The 14,818-nt window shown below is 39.0% G+C and overlaps 1 protein-coding gene across 1 annotated transcript in view; it reads left to right on the top strand.

The window, feature by feature from the left end:
• The window catches only part of BMP5 (bone morphogenetic protein 5), a gene marked incomplete at its 5' end in the record, with an annotated part of 45,608 nt that extends 31,758 nt beyond the window's left edge, over positions 1 to 13,850 (top strand). Inside the window, 4 exons of the mRNA XM_081327189.1 lie at positions 3,539 to 3,736; positions 7,262 to 7,338; positions 12,350 to 12,460; positions 13,667 to 13,850. Coding sequence (XP_081183315.1) covers positions 3,539 to 3,736; positions 7,262 to 7,338; positions 12,350 to 12,460; positions 13,667 to 13,816 — 536 coding nt within the window. The 3' untranslated portion in view covers positions 13,817 to 13,850. The remainder of the gene's footprint in view (positions 1 to 3,538; positions 3,737 to 7,261; positions 7,339 to 12,349; positions 12,461 to 13,666) is intronic.
• Positions 13,851 to 14,818: the final 968 nt, after the last annotated feature.

Raw genomic sequence — 14,818 nt, 5'->3', positions numbered from 1 at the left:
GATGAAAGTAAATTCAGAATTATACGACTTGGAGTGATAAACCTTACAGCAAAACTACTAAAATATTTAATCCAGAATTATTCCACTGATCACAAAGTCCCACAAAATCTTCCCCCTCCCCCTCCCGCTCATCTACATGTTTTTGGCTTTTAATATCTGAAGAGCTTTTCAGCCATGGGAAGCCATAGATTGTATCAGTAGCTCCTGTTCTTCTGGACTTCATCTCAAATGTGCAAGACATAACTATTTTTGTTGTGCTAATTCTTTGTAATGGGGAATTCCAACCATAGATACAGGTGGTTGAAGTGTTCCTGTCCTAAATCGGGGACCTTTCGGTAAACAGTGCTTTAATTTGGATTCTTGTACTAAACAGGAGCTTGGATTTTCAGCCATAAGTAGTCTCTACCAACTGAGGAATACATTTAAAAAGGTAGACTAATAATCCACAATAAGGTGTGTATTGACTGGACTATGCAAAGTGAGATTGGAATCCCTACATTAGCTATGCCCAAGGACTTGCTCTTGGTCAGAAGGAAATTGAACTTTCTGAATAACGGTTCCCTAATCACAAATGCTTCTGAAAGAAACCTTGGGCTCAAAGATATTTGCTGTGCAAGAGTCTATCCTTTGAACACAAGAAGGGATCTCCCTTGGGCACATCCCTTGGGCACATGGTACTAGTTGCCCAGCTCTTTGGAAACTGCCCTTAATCTATAAATAAAGGCTTCTATTATGAAACAGATAATTTTGGAGGAATTTTGAGATCTTTGAAATAACTTTGGATTAAATTGGATTAGTTTTGCTATAAGCTTTGATTCTAAGTTGTGTGATTCTGAATGTACTCTCATCCATAGTACGGGTGGGCCCTTTTATGACCTGTGGACTTCAACTCCCAGAATTCCTGAGCCAGGTATGCTCAGTTGAAGTCCACGGGCCATAAAGGGGCCATAGTTGCCCCTCCCCCAATCTATAGTTGTACTCTGATTTCTCGTTAGATTGCTCAAATCTTTTACTTTCAGATCATATCTACAGTTGTCGGGATTTCTTCCCACATTCATAGAAATGCACATTCAAAATTAAAATAAAAGACTTGGATATAATTGTAAAGTGAGGAATTTTTAAAAAAATATCTCTGTCTAACTTGGCTTTTCAAAAGACAAGTAAACACAAGATAGCCATATAAATTACTTTATGTTGAGTGGCTCTTTAAGAGTGGCTCTTTAAGAGTCTACGTATCTCAAGGATTTATGTAAATGATTACTTGTAGTATCTTTGTTGTTATCCTATTGCTAATCCAGTATTATTTTAAAGGAAGTTTACATTACATTAAAGGCTTTTTATTCCTTATTTTTGCTTATCCCACAATATATACTTCAATAAATTTAGAGTATTTAAAATTTTTCATATATTTACTCTATTTTCTAAGAACTCTTCCAGGAAGATGTTGATTTTTTTTACAGCAGTGTTAGGCAACCCTTCATCTGTGGATTCCTAGAACTCAAAATTGTTTTACTAATAAGAATGCCACTGACTAATCACAGTGTAGTTTTCCACTGGTTTTCTGTATGGAAATGTGTGTGGACCAGTGTACCAATGATGACTTTTTAAAACTGGACCTGCACCAAAAGAAAACAAAAATGGAGGGAAGTAGCCAAAAATGAATGTAATTATTCAGTGTCTAAGCATCCAGCACACTGTCCCGCACACCAACCTTTATCTTCCATCGTTTGCAGAATTTCCCTTATTCCCTCAAATTAACAATTGTCTGCATATGCACTCAGTTATTCTGCTCCTAAGTTTAATTTTCATTAAAAAAAATCTTTTCCAGTTCTCTGTCATTAGATACTATACATCTTAACCCAATTTAAAGTGCTACATCTGAATAAACACACTGTAAAAGTGTTTATATACTGAAGTGGGTCAATTCAAGGTATGGTATTTGGCTGAGACTTCTAATCTCTCTCTGTCTCCCTGCAAAAAGATTGCCAGGAAAGAACTGAATTAATGCATTTGTTACAGTGGAAGTAGAATGGAAACTGCTTTAACCGCAAATCAAACTGCCTCTTTCATTGATGCCCATGATAAACGTTTCTCTCAAGCATACAAGCCCTGGCAAAGAGCCACCATAAATCTGCCTTTAAAAAGGGAAGCATAGGGCTAAGTTGAATAAGTCTTGCTCCTAGGATGATTAGTTCTTTCTGTAGCAAGAACAAAATAACAGAACAACAGAACAGAACAGCAGAATAATGGAGTTGGAAGGGACCTTGGAGGACTTCTAGTCCAACTTCCTGCTTAAGCAGGAAACACTATACCATTTCAGACAAATGGTTGTCTGATCTTTTCTTAAAAACCTCCAGTGTTGGAGCACCCACAATTTCTGGAGGCATGTTCTTCCACTGATTAATTGTTCTCACTGTCAGGAAATTTCTCCTTAGTTCTAGGCTGGTTCTTTCCTTGATTATGTTCCATCCATTGCTTCTTATCCTGCCTTCAGGTGCTTTGGAAAGTAGGTTAAACCCCACTTCTTTGTGGCAGTTCCTTAGATATTGGAACACTGCTATCATCTCACCCCAGTCCTTCTTTTCATTGAACTAGACATACCCAATTAAGAAGAAGCTTGAGAGCATGACGTAGTTGAAAAGGCATAGGCTTTTTCATCCATAGTTGTCCTTTCTTCAATCTAGTAATAGTTCAGAAGAATTCTACTGTGAATTGCTCCTCCTAGAAGAGCTCAGTTCAGCATTTCTTTACTAACACACTACTATTTAAAGTCTGGCCCGTGGTAATTCTTCTCCATGTACAGCTGCATAGCTTCATATGGCACTGTCTCACTTTCTGAAGGTTATGCATAATATGGAGAGACACACAACTCTTCAAGTTGCCAGAATAAATTTTCTTAAGAGCCTGGGGGTTGTTTGTTCAAACATTCAGATGGATGCAACTTCATCGTCTAATTCGGACTTTCCCTTTTCAACTTTTTCTTCTGATACTCCACACTTCCACCCCTCCCCCTCTGCCCCCCATGCCCAGGAGGGGAGTCTCTAATCCAACAAAGTGACTATTCAGTCTCAACTAAACAAATATAATAAAGAAATATGCACATCCCTTGGGATTAAAATCAGAGTCAATCATGTCATATTTCACCCTCTATTATATATTATTCCTTGAAAGACTGAGGCCTCAGCTGTACTTGAACTTCAGAGCCCTGACAAAAATGAGTAATGCCTGGGAATTATTTATGTCTTGAAATGTAAATATATACACTACCTCCATTTCTTATTTCTCTTGGGGGCATTTTGGGCATACAGAATTCTCAATGTATTTTCCCCCGTTTCTAAAAACAGGATGATCTGAGTTTTTTTGCTTGGCTAATGTCTTTGTCACCATAATAATGTGGAACTATAGCAGAGACATTACATACTTCTGGTACTGTAATATCAACAAAATATGCTATTCTATAGACCCACACCTTATCTAGAATATTATCCAAGTGGATTTTGTTTAAGGGTAGCTAATTTTATATCTCTTCATTTTGTAGGTCGCAGTATCAGTGTGAAAGCAGCTGGTCTTATAGGCAGGCATGGTCCTCAGTCAAAGCAACCATTCATGGTTGCCTTCTTTAAAGCAAGCGAAGTCCTTTTTCGATCTGTCCGAGCTGCTAACCATAAGAAAAAAAACCAGAATCGCAGCAAGTCCAGCAGCTCACAAAATACTTCAAGAATGTCAAGTGTTGCAGGTAAGAGTGACGAGGTACCCTATTTTATGGAACACTCTCCTATTTAAGAGGCAATCAGAGTAGTTTTCTTCAGAGAAGTTCTATTTCTCGATGATTAGCTTAGAATTAGCTTAACTAATAGTTCAAATGCCTAGAGTCAACTGAACCTCTCTTTGGAGACCAAGTTACATTTCCACCTATGTTATTCCAATTCATCTGGTAGAATTGAGCATGTGATAAAAAAATTAAGTATTGCATTAAGTAACAAACGTTGCCCACATCCTTTTTGATTTCTGTACATATTGTTTGTATGCGTTGGCTCTTTAAAAGACTGGATGGCTGGCATGCCTTTCCCTTGCAGCAGAAAAAAATATCATAAGAAATTTAATTTAATTTCTGGCATCTGACGTGATTAAATACTCCTCCATAAAAACAAGTCATTTTTCCAAAAAAGAAAGCTAGAATGTCAGGAGTATTCTGCCCCAGCTTTCTCTATGATGTTTTTATTTCTGGGAAATAGGACTTCGTTGATCTGCAGCAGGGCATGCCAACACACACTGTACTATTTAACTGCAACCTGAAATATATAATACAGCTCCATCCTAAACTCACCTTTCTGGTGAGGCTTTCATTTGCAGAAGTTATTTTGAAAGAATGTACCTAGGTTGCATCTTCACGCGACGCCTTAAGGCACACGATTTAAGGAAAATGCATAGGCATGTTGTAGCAGCGTATCTTACATTTATTTCTCGAATGGCTTGAATACTTTAGGGTCGTCTGATTGTTTCTGGAAAAATTCTAGGCACAAGTCAATAAAAGTTGGATATTTAAATCCCACTGATTTATGTTGAGGAGATGAAAAAATGAATTATTTTATACAGTAGGTAACAATGTTTCACGGTCATGGGATCCTATTTCTCATTCTTTGCATTTATATTCTACCTTTCCTCAAGTGGCAAACATAGAAGTTTGTCCTAATTTTGTATTTGCAATAAACAACACCATGCTTTGGGATGAAACAGAGTGCCTGGTTCAAGGTCACTCAGTAAACTGCATGTTTGAGCTTGGATATCTCCAATCCGATGAACACCATATTACATTAGGTCTATGCAGAGGAGAAACTCTGTGTCTGGTGTTTATTTTCAAAGAGAACTTACACAAGAATTCAAATATCCTGTTTAGTTAATGATACTGGCATATATAAGAAGTTTATATGAGAGTCATTTTTCTGCTAACGTATTTATAAATAAAGTTAAAAAAAATATTAGTTCACAAAAAAGTAAGAAAGGGCAAGCTGCTTGTTTACAAACACTACCTACAGTGATGGCACCACCTAATTGGTGGCTCCGTGCCAGTCGGATCAATGTGAACATATTGTCCAGCCCTCACATGTAAAAAACATACTCATTTCTATTATATGGAGACACAAATATCCTTACCACAGCTTGCATACCAACAATGTTGCTAGTGCTGTAATAGAATATACACTACTATAAGTCTATTAGGAAAAATCTGACAAATATGTTCTAATCACACATTCCATCATGCAGTACACAATCTTCAGCTGCCGTTGTCATAAAAACATCTTCCAGGTGAATTCTGAATCTTGTGCAAATCATAGCCATGCCTTCAGACAGAGGAGGGGACATATTGCTCACAAGCAGACTATACCGCTTAAATTCCAAAAAATAAAATAAAAATAAAATAAGATTTAAACAGATCAGTAGAATTTCATTATATTAGATTCTTGTGGCTACTGGCCTATTTTGCTTCTCTTGTAATATCCTATAAAGGACAACAGGTGACAATGCCATGCTTCTTTCCAAGCTGCATTGTTACCAGAATTGCAGCCACTTTCATTAAATAACCACACCCGACCCTACATTTGTTCATTAACAAATGGAGCAAAAATCAAATCTGTGTTGAAATGGTAAAATTTAATGTGATTTCCTCCCAGTGTGTGTTTATGATGGGAGCCCAGCAGTATAATCATTATTAAATCTCTATATATTCTGTGATATTATATTTACACTCAAGTCTTTTTTATTAACCCTCTTTTCTGCTGATCGATCTCAAACACGCTTTGCTTGTCTATGGGTATTTTGACAAGTTTCAACTTTGATTTCTTTCCCTTCCCCTCAAAGAGACTTTCCCCCTCTTTCTGTTCCATAAAGATTTATGTAAAGGGCTGGAGGGCAGTTGCCAATTCCCGTTCCTAAATTATTTGGGGGCAAACTTTATTCATCCATAATATCCCATGTTTTTGATTCCTAGCAGAATAAGCAAATGGAGCACTGAAGGCAAAATCAGTGAAATTGGAACTTTCACACCAGATTCTATAGAGTAAATGACACCCTAGCCATTTACATGAAATGTAATATAATGTCCCACACTTCCCTCATCTGAAAAGCAGAAATGCAAGAAGGAGCATGGATTTCAGTTTAGCAATTTTACATTCAGAATAACCCTGCAGTCTAAATGCATTTCATTTTTCTTGAGATGGGATACTAACTCTACATTATGTATGCTAGAATCTTATGCATTTTTTTTCACAGCTAGACAACCGCCATCTCTTTTCAAATTGTGTTTAGTCTTTTTAGGACTGTGGAAAAATGCAAAGTGATACTTTGGGTCATTTCTGGATACTTTTATTGGTGGGGGGATGCCCAAAGGACTTGTGGGGAGATGGGTTTTTGTAGACCTTCTGGGTGAGCAGTGTGTGTAGAACGATATTATTCCACTGCTATGAATATTATTCAGTTTTTCCAAAAAGCACCTGGTAGCTACAGAGCCGCATGTTTTCTCTGAATCTATCTTCTGTACAGGGGAGGTAGAAATAATCTGAACATTTGAGAAGACAAAAAAGGAACAGAAAGCCACAAAAAGTGGCACTCAGTGCATACAATAGACAGTGTGTAGAAAGCAATTTTATATTTAATGTATATCACATCTCTGAACACTCATCTTCCTTGGGAATAATGCAGAGACTGAGGAAGAATTCCATTCTGCCTTCTTTGTCTAAATTCATCTGTTTTAAAAGTAAGGTGGAAATCAAGTCAGGCCATGAAATTATTGAAAAATGGTCATCCATTAAATGAGGAAAATGCGCACCATTTTATATTCTACAAAACGTGTTTCTCAATCTTGGCCACTTTTAAGATGTTCAGACTTCGATTCCCAGAATTCCTCAGCCAGCAAAGTTAAATCCACACACCGTAAAGAAGCAGAAATTGAGAATCATTGCCAGAATGTTTCTGTCATCTGCACCAGCTATAATTCCTGTGAAAGGGCCAGGAAAGGAATGGGTGAGATTGGTGTGACGTTAGATCATAGATCCAATCCATCAGTTATTCAAAAGAAACAAGACAGGACAAAACTCTTACGAATCAATTCCAGCATTGAACAGAACGGCACAGTGCATGTTTTATGTAAGAGAGTAATATCTCCTGAAAGAAAGAGTGAATGATTAAAACCCGAACAAATAACATAGGCTTAACGAATGCTTACAATAAGCAATTGTGCAACGTGCTTTTTTCCCCATTGCAGATTATAACACAAGTGAACAGAAGCAAGCCTGCAGAAAACACGAACTCTACGTGAGCTTTCGAGACCTCGGGTGGCAGGTAGAGATGATATCCCATTTTCCGCTCGCCTCCTTTTCCTTCTCCTCATCCACAAATCTACCCTTTAGGTTAGGCAAAGGTTATGCAAAGAGCAGGAAAAGGTAAGAAGATGAGGAGGGAGAAAAGGAAAAGGAAACCTAATTACATCTAGTTCCTACTTCCTTCCCGTCTTTTTACCTCCCATACTTACACACGCAATTCTCACTACATGCTGTGGTTCTCCTGACAAATCCAGCTCTCACTTCGAAAGGGTAAAGTCTGGGGATTGTCCTACAGTTTACACCAGGGGTAGGCAATCTTGGCTCTTTTTTTTAATGACTCGTGGACTTCAACTCCCAGAAATCCTGAGCCCGCCACGCTGAGGGGAAAGGGAGAGGTTTCCAAGCTGAGCCATGCTGGCTCAGGAATTCTGGGAGTTGAAGTCCACGAGTCATAAAAGAGCCAAGGCTGCCTACCCCTGGTTTAGACATTACCATGTTAAAAGAGGACAGGAGACTCTGCTCCTTGAGTGCCGAATCTGCAGAGGAAAAGCAGCAAACAGAGAAAGGAAAACTGAAACTACCCTTCTCGGCCACTTCTTTTCACTGAAACATTTGTACCTTACTCTGTGCTCCACAGCAGTTCACCAGCACCTGGCTTTCATAGGCTAATGATTTTCATCACATTTATTTACTTGCATTTCATATTTTTTTAAACTCTCCCCCCCCAAATCTCCCTCAAAGATGAGCTCTGGGCAGTGTTGTTGTTGTTCAGTCACAAGTCATGTCTGACTCTTTGCAACCCCATGGATCACAGCAAACCAGGCGTCCCTGGTCCACTGTCTCCTGGAGTTCTCCCAAATTCATGTTCATTATCTAACCATTTCATCCTCTGCCATCTTCCTCTCCTTCTGCCTTCAGTTTACAATGCAATATAATTCATAAATAAAACAACATGTAAAAATTAACAATAAAATTAAATTAGGATTAAAAAATTTTTAATTACAGATTCATGACAATTAAACGTCAAAAGGATAAAAATCCTAAAAGGGCCATTTTACATTGGTTATTACAAGGTGGGAGGGCTGTCATGGGACTAGCCAGCCGCACAGTTGTATGGTCCTCTGTGCCCCCCATGGAAGGCCGCAAAGCTAAGATTTATTATGCTGGTTTGGCTTATAGCGATGGGTGAGTCCAGCCTGGTTTACATACTCAGGTTTATGGTTTGAATTATCTTTAGGCCAAACAATTGGAAGTTTAGAAACAAACTACAGCAAAAACATATGGAACATGCGGAACATACAGAAATTTAACATATGAGGTCAGCTACTGACTCTTACCCCTTCATGGATTACTGCCTTGTCGTGGCGAAGGGGCTTGCGTAATTCAATGAAGCTATGAGCTATGCCGTGCAGGGCCACCCAAGACGGACAGGTCATAGCAGAGAGTTCTGACAAAACGTGATCCACTGGAGAAGGAAATGGCAACCCACTCCAGTATCTTTGCCATGAAAACCCTATGGACAGTACCAAAAGGCAAAACGATATGACGCTGGAAGATGAGCCCCTCAGGTCGGAAGGCGTCCAATATGCTACTGGGGAAGAGCAGAGGGCTAGTACTAGTAGCGCCAGAAAGAATGAAGCGACTGGGCCAAAGCCGAAAGGACACTCAGCTGTGGATATGTCTGGTGGTGAAAGGAAAGTCCGATGCTGTAAAGATTTTTTCTCCATAGGAACCTGGAATGTAAGATCCATGAATCAAGGAAAGCTGGATGTGGTCAAACAAGAGATGACAAGACTGAACATCGACATCTTAGGTATCAGCGAACTAAAATGGACAGGAATGGGTGAATTTAATTCAGATGACCATCAGGTATACTACTGCGGGCAAGAATCCCTCAGAAGAAATGGAGTAGCCTTCATAGTCAATAAAAGAGTAGGAAAAGCAATACTGGGATACAATCCTCAAAATGACAGAATGATCTCAGTTCGAATCCAAGGCAAACCATTCAATATCACAGTAGTCCAAGTCTATGCCCCAACTGAAGAGGATGAAAGAGGATGAAATTGACCGGTTCTATGAAGCCCTACAGCACCTTATAGAACTAACACCAAAAAATGATGTCCTTATCATCATGGGGGATTGGAATGCTAAAGTAGGAAGCCAAAAGATAACCGGAATAACAGGCAAGTTTGGCCTTGGAGTACAAAATGAAGCAGGGCACAGGCTGATAGAATTTTGTCAAGAGAATACGATGGTCATAGCAAACACTCTTTTCCAACAACCCAAGAGACGGCTGTACACATGGACATCACCAGACGGTCAACACAGAAATCAGATTGACTATATGCTCTGCAGCCAAAGATGGAGAAGCTCTATACAGTCAGTAAAAACAAGACCAGGAACTGACTGTGGCTCAGACCATGAGCTTCTTGTTGCAAAGTTTAGGCTTAAACTGAAGAAAGTAAGGAAAAGCACCAGGCCAGTCAGGTATGAATTAAATCATATCCCCGTTGAATATACAGTAGAGGTGACAAATAGATTTAAGGAATTAGATCTGATAGACAGGGTGCCTGAAGAACTATGGACAGAGGTTCGCAACATTGTACAAGAGGCAGCAACCAAAACCATCCCAAAGAAAAAGAAATGCAAGAAAGCAAAATGGCTGTCTGAGGAAGCTTTGCAAATAGCTGAGGAAAGGAGGGAAGCAAAAGGCAAGGGAGAAAAAGAAAGATACGCCCAATTGAATGCAGAATTCCAGAGAATAGCTAGAAGAGATAAGAATGCCTTCTTAAATGAACAGTGCAAAGAAATAGAAGAAAACAATAGAATAGGGAGGACCAGAGATCTTTTCAAGAAAATTGGAGAGATGAAGGGAACGTTCAATGCAAAAATGGCCATGATAAAGGACCAAAATGGCAGGGATCTAACAGAGGCAGAAGAGATTAAGAAGAGATGGCAAAATTACACAGAAGAACTATACAAGAATGAGCTTAACGTCCCTGATAATCACAATGAGGTGGTCACTGACCTCGAGCCAGACATCCTAGAATGTGAAGTGAAGTGGGCCTTAGAAAAGCTGAGCAACAACAAAGCTAGTGGAGGTGACAGTATTCCAGCTGAGCTATTCAAAATCTTAAAAGACGATGCAGTAAAAGTGCTACACTCAATTTGCCAGCAAATTTGGAAAACTCAACAGTGGCCACAGGATTGGAAAAGATCAGTTTACATTCCAATTCCAAAGAAAGGCAGTGCCAAAGAATGTTCAAACTATCGCACCATTGCACTCATTTCTCATGCTAGTAAAGTTATGCTTAAAATCCTACAAGCTAGACTCCAGCAGTATGTGGATCGAGAACTACCAGAAGTACAGGCAGGATTTCGAAGAGGCAGAGGAACTAGAGATCAAATAGCCAACATACGCTGGATCATGGAGAAAGCTAGAGAGTTCCAGAAAAACATCTACTTCTGCTTCATTGACTATGCTAAAGCCTTTGATTGTGTGGATCATAACAAACTGTGGCAAGTTCTTAAAGAGATGGGAGTACCAGAACATCTTATTTGTCTCTTGAGAAACCTATATGCGGGCCAAGAAGCAACAGTGAGAACTGGACACGGAACCACTGATTGGTTCCAAATTGGGAAAGGAGTCCGGCAAGGCTGTATACTGTCGCCTTGCCTATTTAACTTATATGCAGAGCACATCATGAGAAAGGCAGGGCTAGATGAATCAAAAGTTGGAATTAAGATTGCTGGAAGAAATATCAACAACCTAAGATATGCAGATGATACCACTCTAATGGCAGAAAGTGAAGAGGAACTGAAGAGTCTCTTGTTGCGAGTGAAGAAGGAGAGTGCAAAAGTTGGGTTGAAACTAAACATTAAGAAAACCAAGATCATGGCATCCGGCCCTCTCAATTCCTGGCAAATAGATGGGGAAGAAATGGAGGTAGTGACAGATTTTATTTTCCTGGGCTCCAAGATCACTGCAGATGGGGACTGTAGTCAAGAAATTAAAAGACGCTTGCTCCTCGGGAGGAAAGCCATGGCAAATCTAGACAGCACACTAAAAAGCAGAGACATCACCCTGTCAACAAAAGTGCGTATAGTCAAGGCTATGGTCTTCCCAGTTGCAATGTATGGCAGTGAAAGTTGGACCATAAGAAAGGCTGAGCGCAAAAGAATTGAGACCTTTGAACTCTGGTGCTGGAGAAGACTCCTGCGAGTCCCTTGGACTGCAAGGCGATCAAACCGGTCAGTCCTAGAGGAGATCAACCCTGACTGCTCTTTAGAAGGCCAGATCCTGAAGCTAAAACTCAAATACTTTGGCCACCTAATGAGGAGGAAGGACTCACTGGAGAAGAGCCTCATGCTGGGAAAGATTGAGGGCAATAGAAGTAGGGGACGACAGAGAATGAGGTGGCTGGATGGAGTCACTGAAGCAGTAGGCGTGAGCTTAAATGGACTCCAGAAGATGGTAGAGGACAGGAAAGCCTGGAGGAACATTGTCCATAGGGTCGCGATGGGTCGGACACGACTTTGCAACTAACAACAACAACTGACTCTTAACTGTTGCTGAATATGTATGTTAACACTGAAACAGGTGGAAGTGCTAACTGGCCTGGGCTGATCTTGAAAAAGCAAAATGGGTTCAGATATGGTTAGTTCTTGGATGGGAAGCCATCTGAAATTATGAAGGCTTTAAGCTAGGCTGGGATGTTGACTAAATACTCCAGATGAAGGCCATGAAAAGTCACTTTCTTATTACTGCTAAGAAAACCACATGGACAGCCTGAGAGAGTTTACCTATTTACATATGACATATTTATGTAAACATATGACTTTTACATATGTCAGGTCTTGCAGAGTAGTGCATCTTGAGGAGACAGTGCTGAAAATTATAGCCCATGTCTGAAAGTATGTGGAATGTCAACTTTCAGGCATTTTTCAGGTTTGTGTTTGCATGTTTACCAAAACTGAGGGATGACTGAGAGGGAAAATTTGCATTTAAACATTTTATTTTTATTTTTTAGGATTGGATTATAGCTCCAGAGGGTTATGCTGCATTTTATTGTGATGGAGAATGTTCATTTCCTCTCAATGCTCACATGAACGCCACAAATCATGCCATAGTACAGACGCTGGTATGTTTCCATCTGTTTTTATAACTAATAAATGGATAGGTATTTTTTAGAAATATTTTGTAAATAATGAGTACAAATATTTACTTATCAATCAGTCAATCAGTCAGTCAAAGAGATTCAGTGGAACTTCATTTTCAAGAAATACAGCATCCTATACGTACAGAGAAGAACATTTTAAATATCTATTTGGCCCTATTTTTAAAATGTCTTTTCCTTCCTCAGGGGCTTTAAAGAAAAAGAAGTAATATTTGGAAGTATTGCATGCTGTACTAACATTTCATTTAAAACACAAACCAAGAACAATGCTGTATTTCTGAAAGGAAAGCTATAAGCAGTGAGGCTTTGGGAAGCTTCTATGAATTTTACAATTGTATTTTTATACTTTCCACTTTTTTGGGGGGGGGAGGTTTCCTATAATTTTTCAGGGCCATGCTACCCCTGACTCCATTTTCTTTATCCTGCACAGACTTTGGATGGATTTCCTGTTTAAATATGAAAAATGCATTATTTTTCTGAGGGAAATGGGCATTTTAGAAATATGAAATATAGATAAATAAAATAAGTAAATTATTTCTCCTCCTCCTTTAAATCAATCCATTACATGATAAAACACTATTCATGGAACGTGATGGACTGGTCCAGTGAGGTTGGTAGATTTTTTCCCCCCACTTTCCAGTCTAGAACTATGAAAGAGAGATTTGTTCAAAGCCATCTTCCATGCCTGAGGGAAGTCTACAACCTGGTCTTCCCACTACTCATCCAGTTCCTTAACTACTGCAGCATACAGTCTTTCTCTCTTTCTCTCCCTACATACAGACATACACACTATACACCCAAGCCTCTATCTCTGTATTATGTTTAAATGTGTGTGTGTGTGTGTGTGTGTGTGTGTGTGTGTGTGTGTTTGTAATGGCTGGCAGGGGAATTCTGGGAGTTGATGTCCACAAGTCTTAAAGTTGCCACGATTGGATACCTCTGCTGTAAACCTTTAAGTAGCCATAGGACAAACTGGTGTTTGTTGATATTCTTATTAGAAGCATGATATACTTTTCACTGCAAAGTATTAAAATCAGAAGCATTTTACCAATATGACTATGACTCTCCCAGCCAAAAAAAAAAGTGTGTTATTGCTGATTATAGGATTCATGACAACAGATTATTGAATGAGTAAAAATCACATTGTATCTTCTTGTCTTTGACTTTCAGGTCCACTTGATGTTTCCTGATCACGTCCCAAAGCCTTGTTGTGCCCCAACCAAGCTGAATGCCATCTCTGTCCTCTATTTTGATGACAGTTCCAATGTTATTTTGAAAAAGTATAGGAACATGGTGGTACGATCATGTGGTTGCCACTAGGATTCAATTGCAAAAAACAGAGTGCCGCAAAGAGGAACTTATTTTTTTTTCTTTTTTTGGCTAGAGGAACTGGAGTGACCCTTTCACAATATTTCTCCAAGAAGAGGATCATTCTTCATTCCAACAGAGACCTGGAGCTAAAGTTCTCCCTATATGGTGGCCATCATTCCACAGCTGGGCTGCAACCAAGTGGTTGCCACTCCCCCCCCCATCCTCTAGGTACAGCTTCATTTGTAAGCATTTGGGGAAGGAAATGTGGCTGTCACAAACATCAAGAAAACCATAAAAAAAATTAAGAGAAATCTCTGCAAAGGGTTTTTTTTTTAGGGAGATAAGAAAATTAAGAGAGAAAAAAAAGATACAAGAAATTTAGATTCTAGATCTAGAATGTAGAGTAGGGCCAAGAGCTTTCTTTTTGTTTTTTTAATGGAGAAAATAAAGATTAGGTAACTTAATCCCACTGATGTCACCTCTCTTCTCATGTACAGTACAATGTACATAGTAGCTTTTATTTATTTAAAGGTATATCATTTCTTTTATATGAATGTCATTTCAAATACTTTATTATATAGGTTTATCTTAGTAAGTAGTAGAACATTGAAAACAAATTTTTGGTACCCGTACTGAGATTTATTTCATTTTATAAAATAAAGCTTTTGTACACTCTCTTTCCACTCTCCCTCCCTCCTCTCCTTCCTCTCAAGGTAAAAAAATCCAGAACTCCTGTGACTATTTTATATTGTTAAAGGAAATTGAATACATTTGGCTACATTGTGCCAATGAAAACTTTGGCGGGCTATTTATTTAGAGAAAGCACTGAGAACATTTTTTTTAAACGCTTAGCTAAACACAATTTTCCTTTTAGAAGTTCTGCCCCATTAGGTAAAGTAAGTTGAACTGTGTTTAAATAAACAAATGGTAGCTAAATGCAGTGGGCTGAAAGATTGCGCACAATTGTTGGGGCTATTTTCTCTAGAATAATAGTGTAACCCTAGGAACCAT

This window comes from Vipera berus, assembly GCF_964194415.1.
Source record: "Vipera berus genome assembly, chromosome: 1".
Lineage (NCBI taxonomy): Eukaryota > Metazoa > Chordata > Lepidosauria > Squamata > Viperidae > Vipera > Vipera berus.
This window is presented reverse-complemented; position numbering and strand designations above follow the sequence as displayed.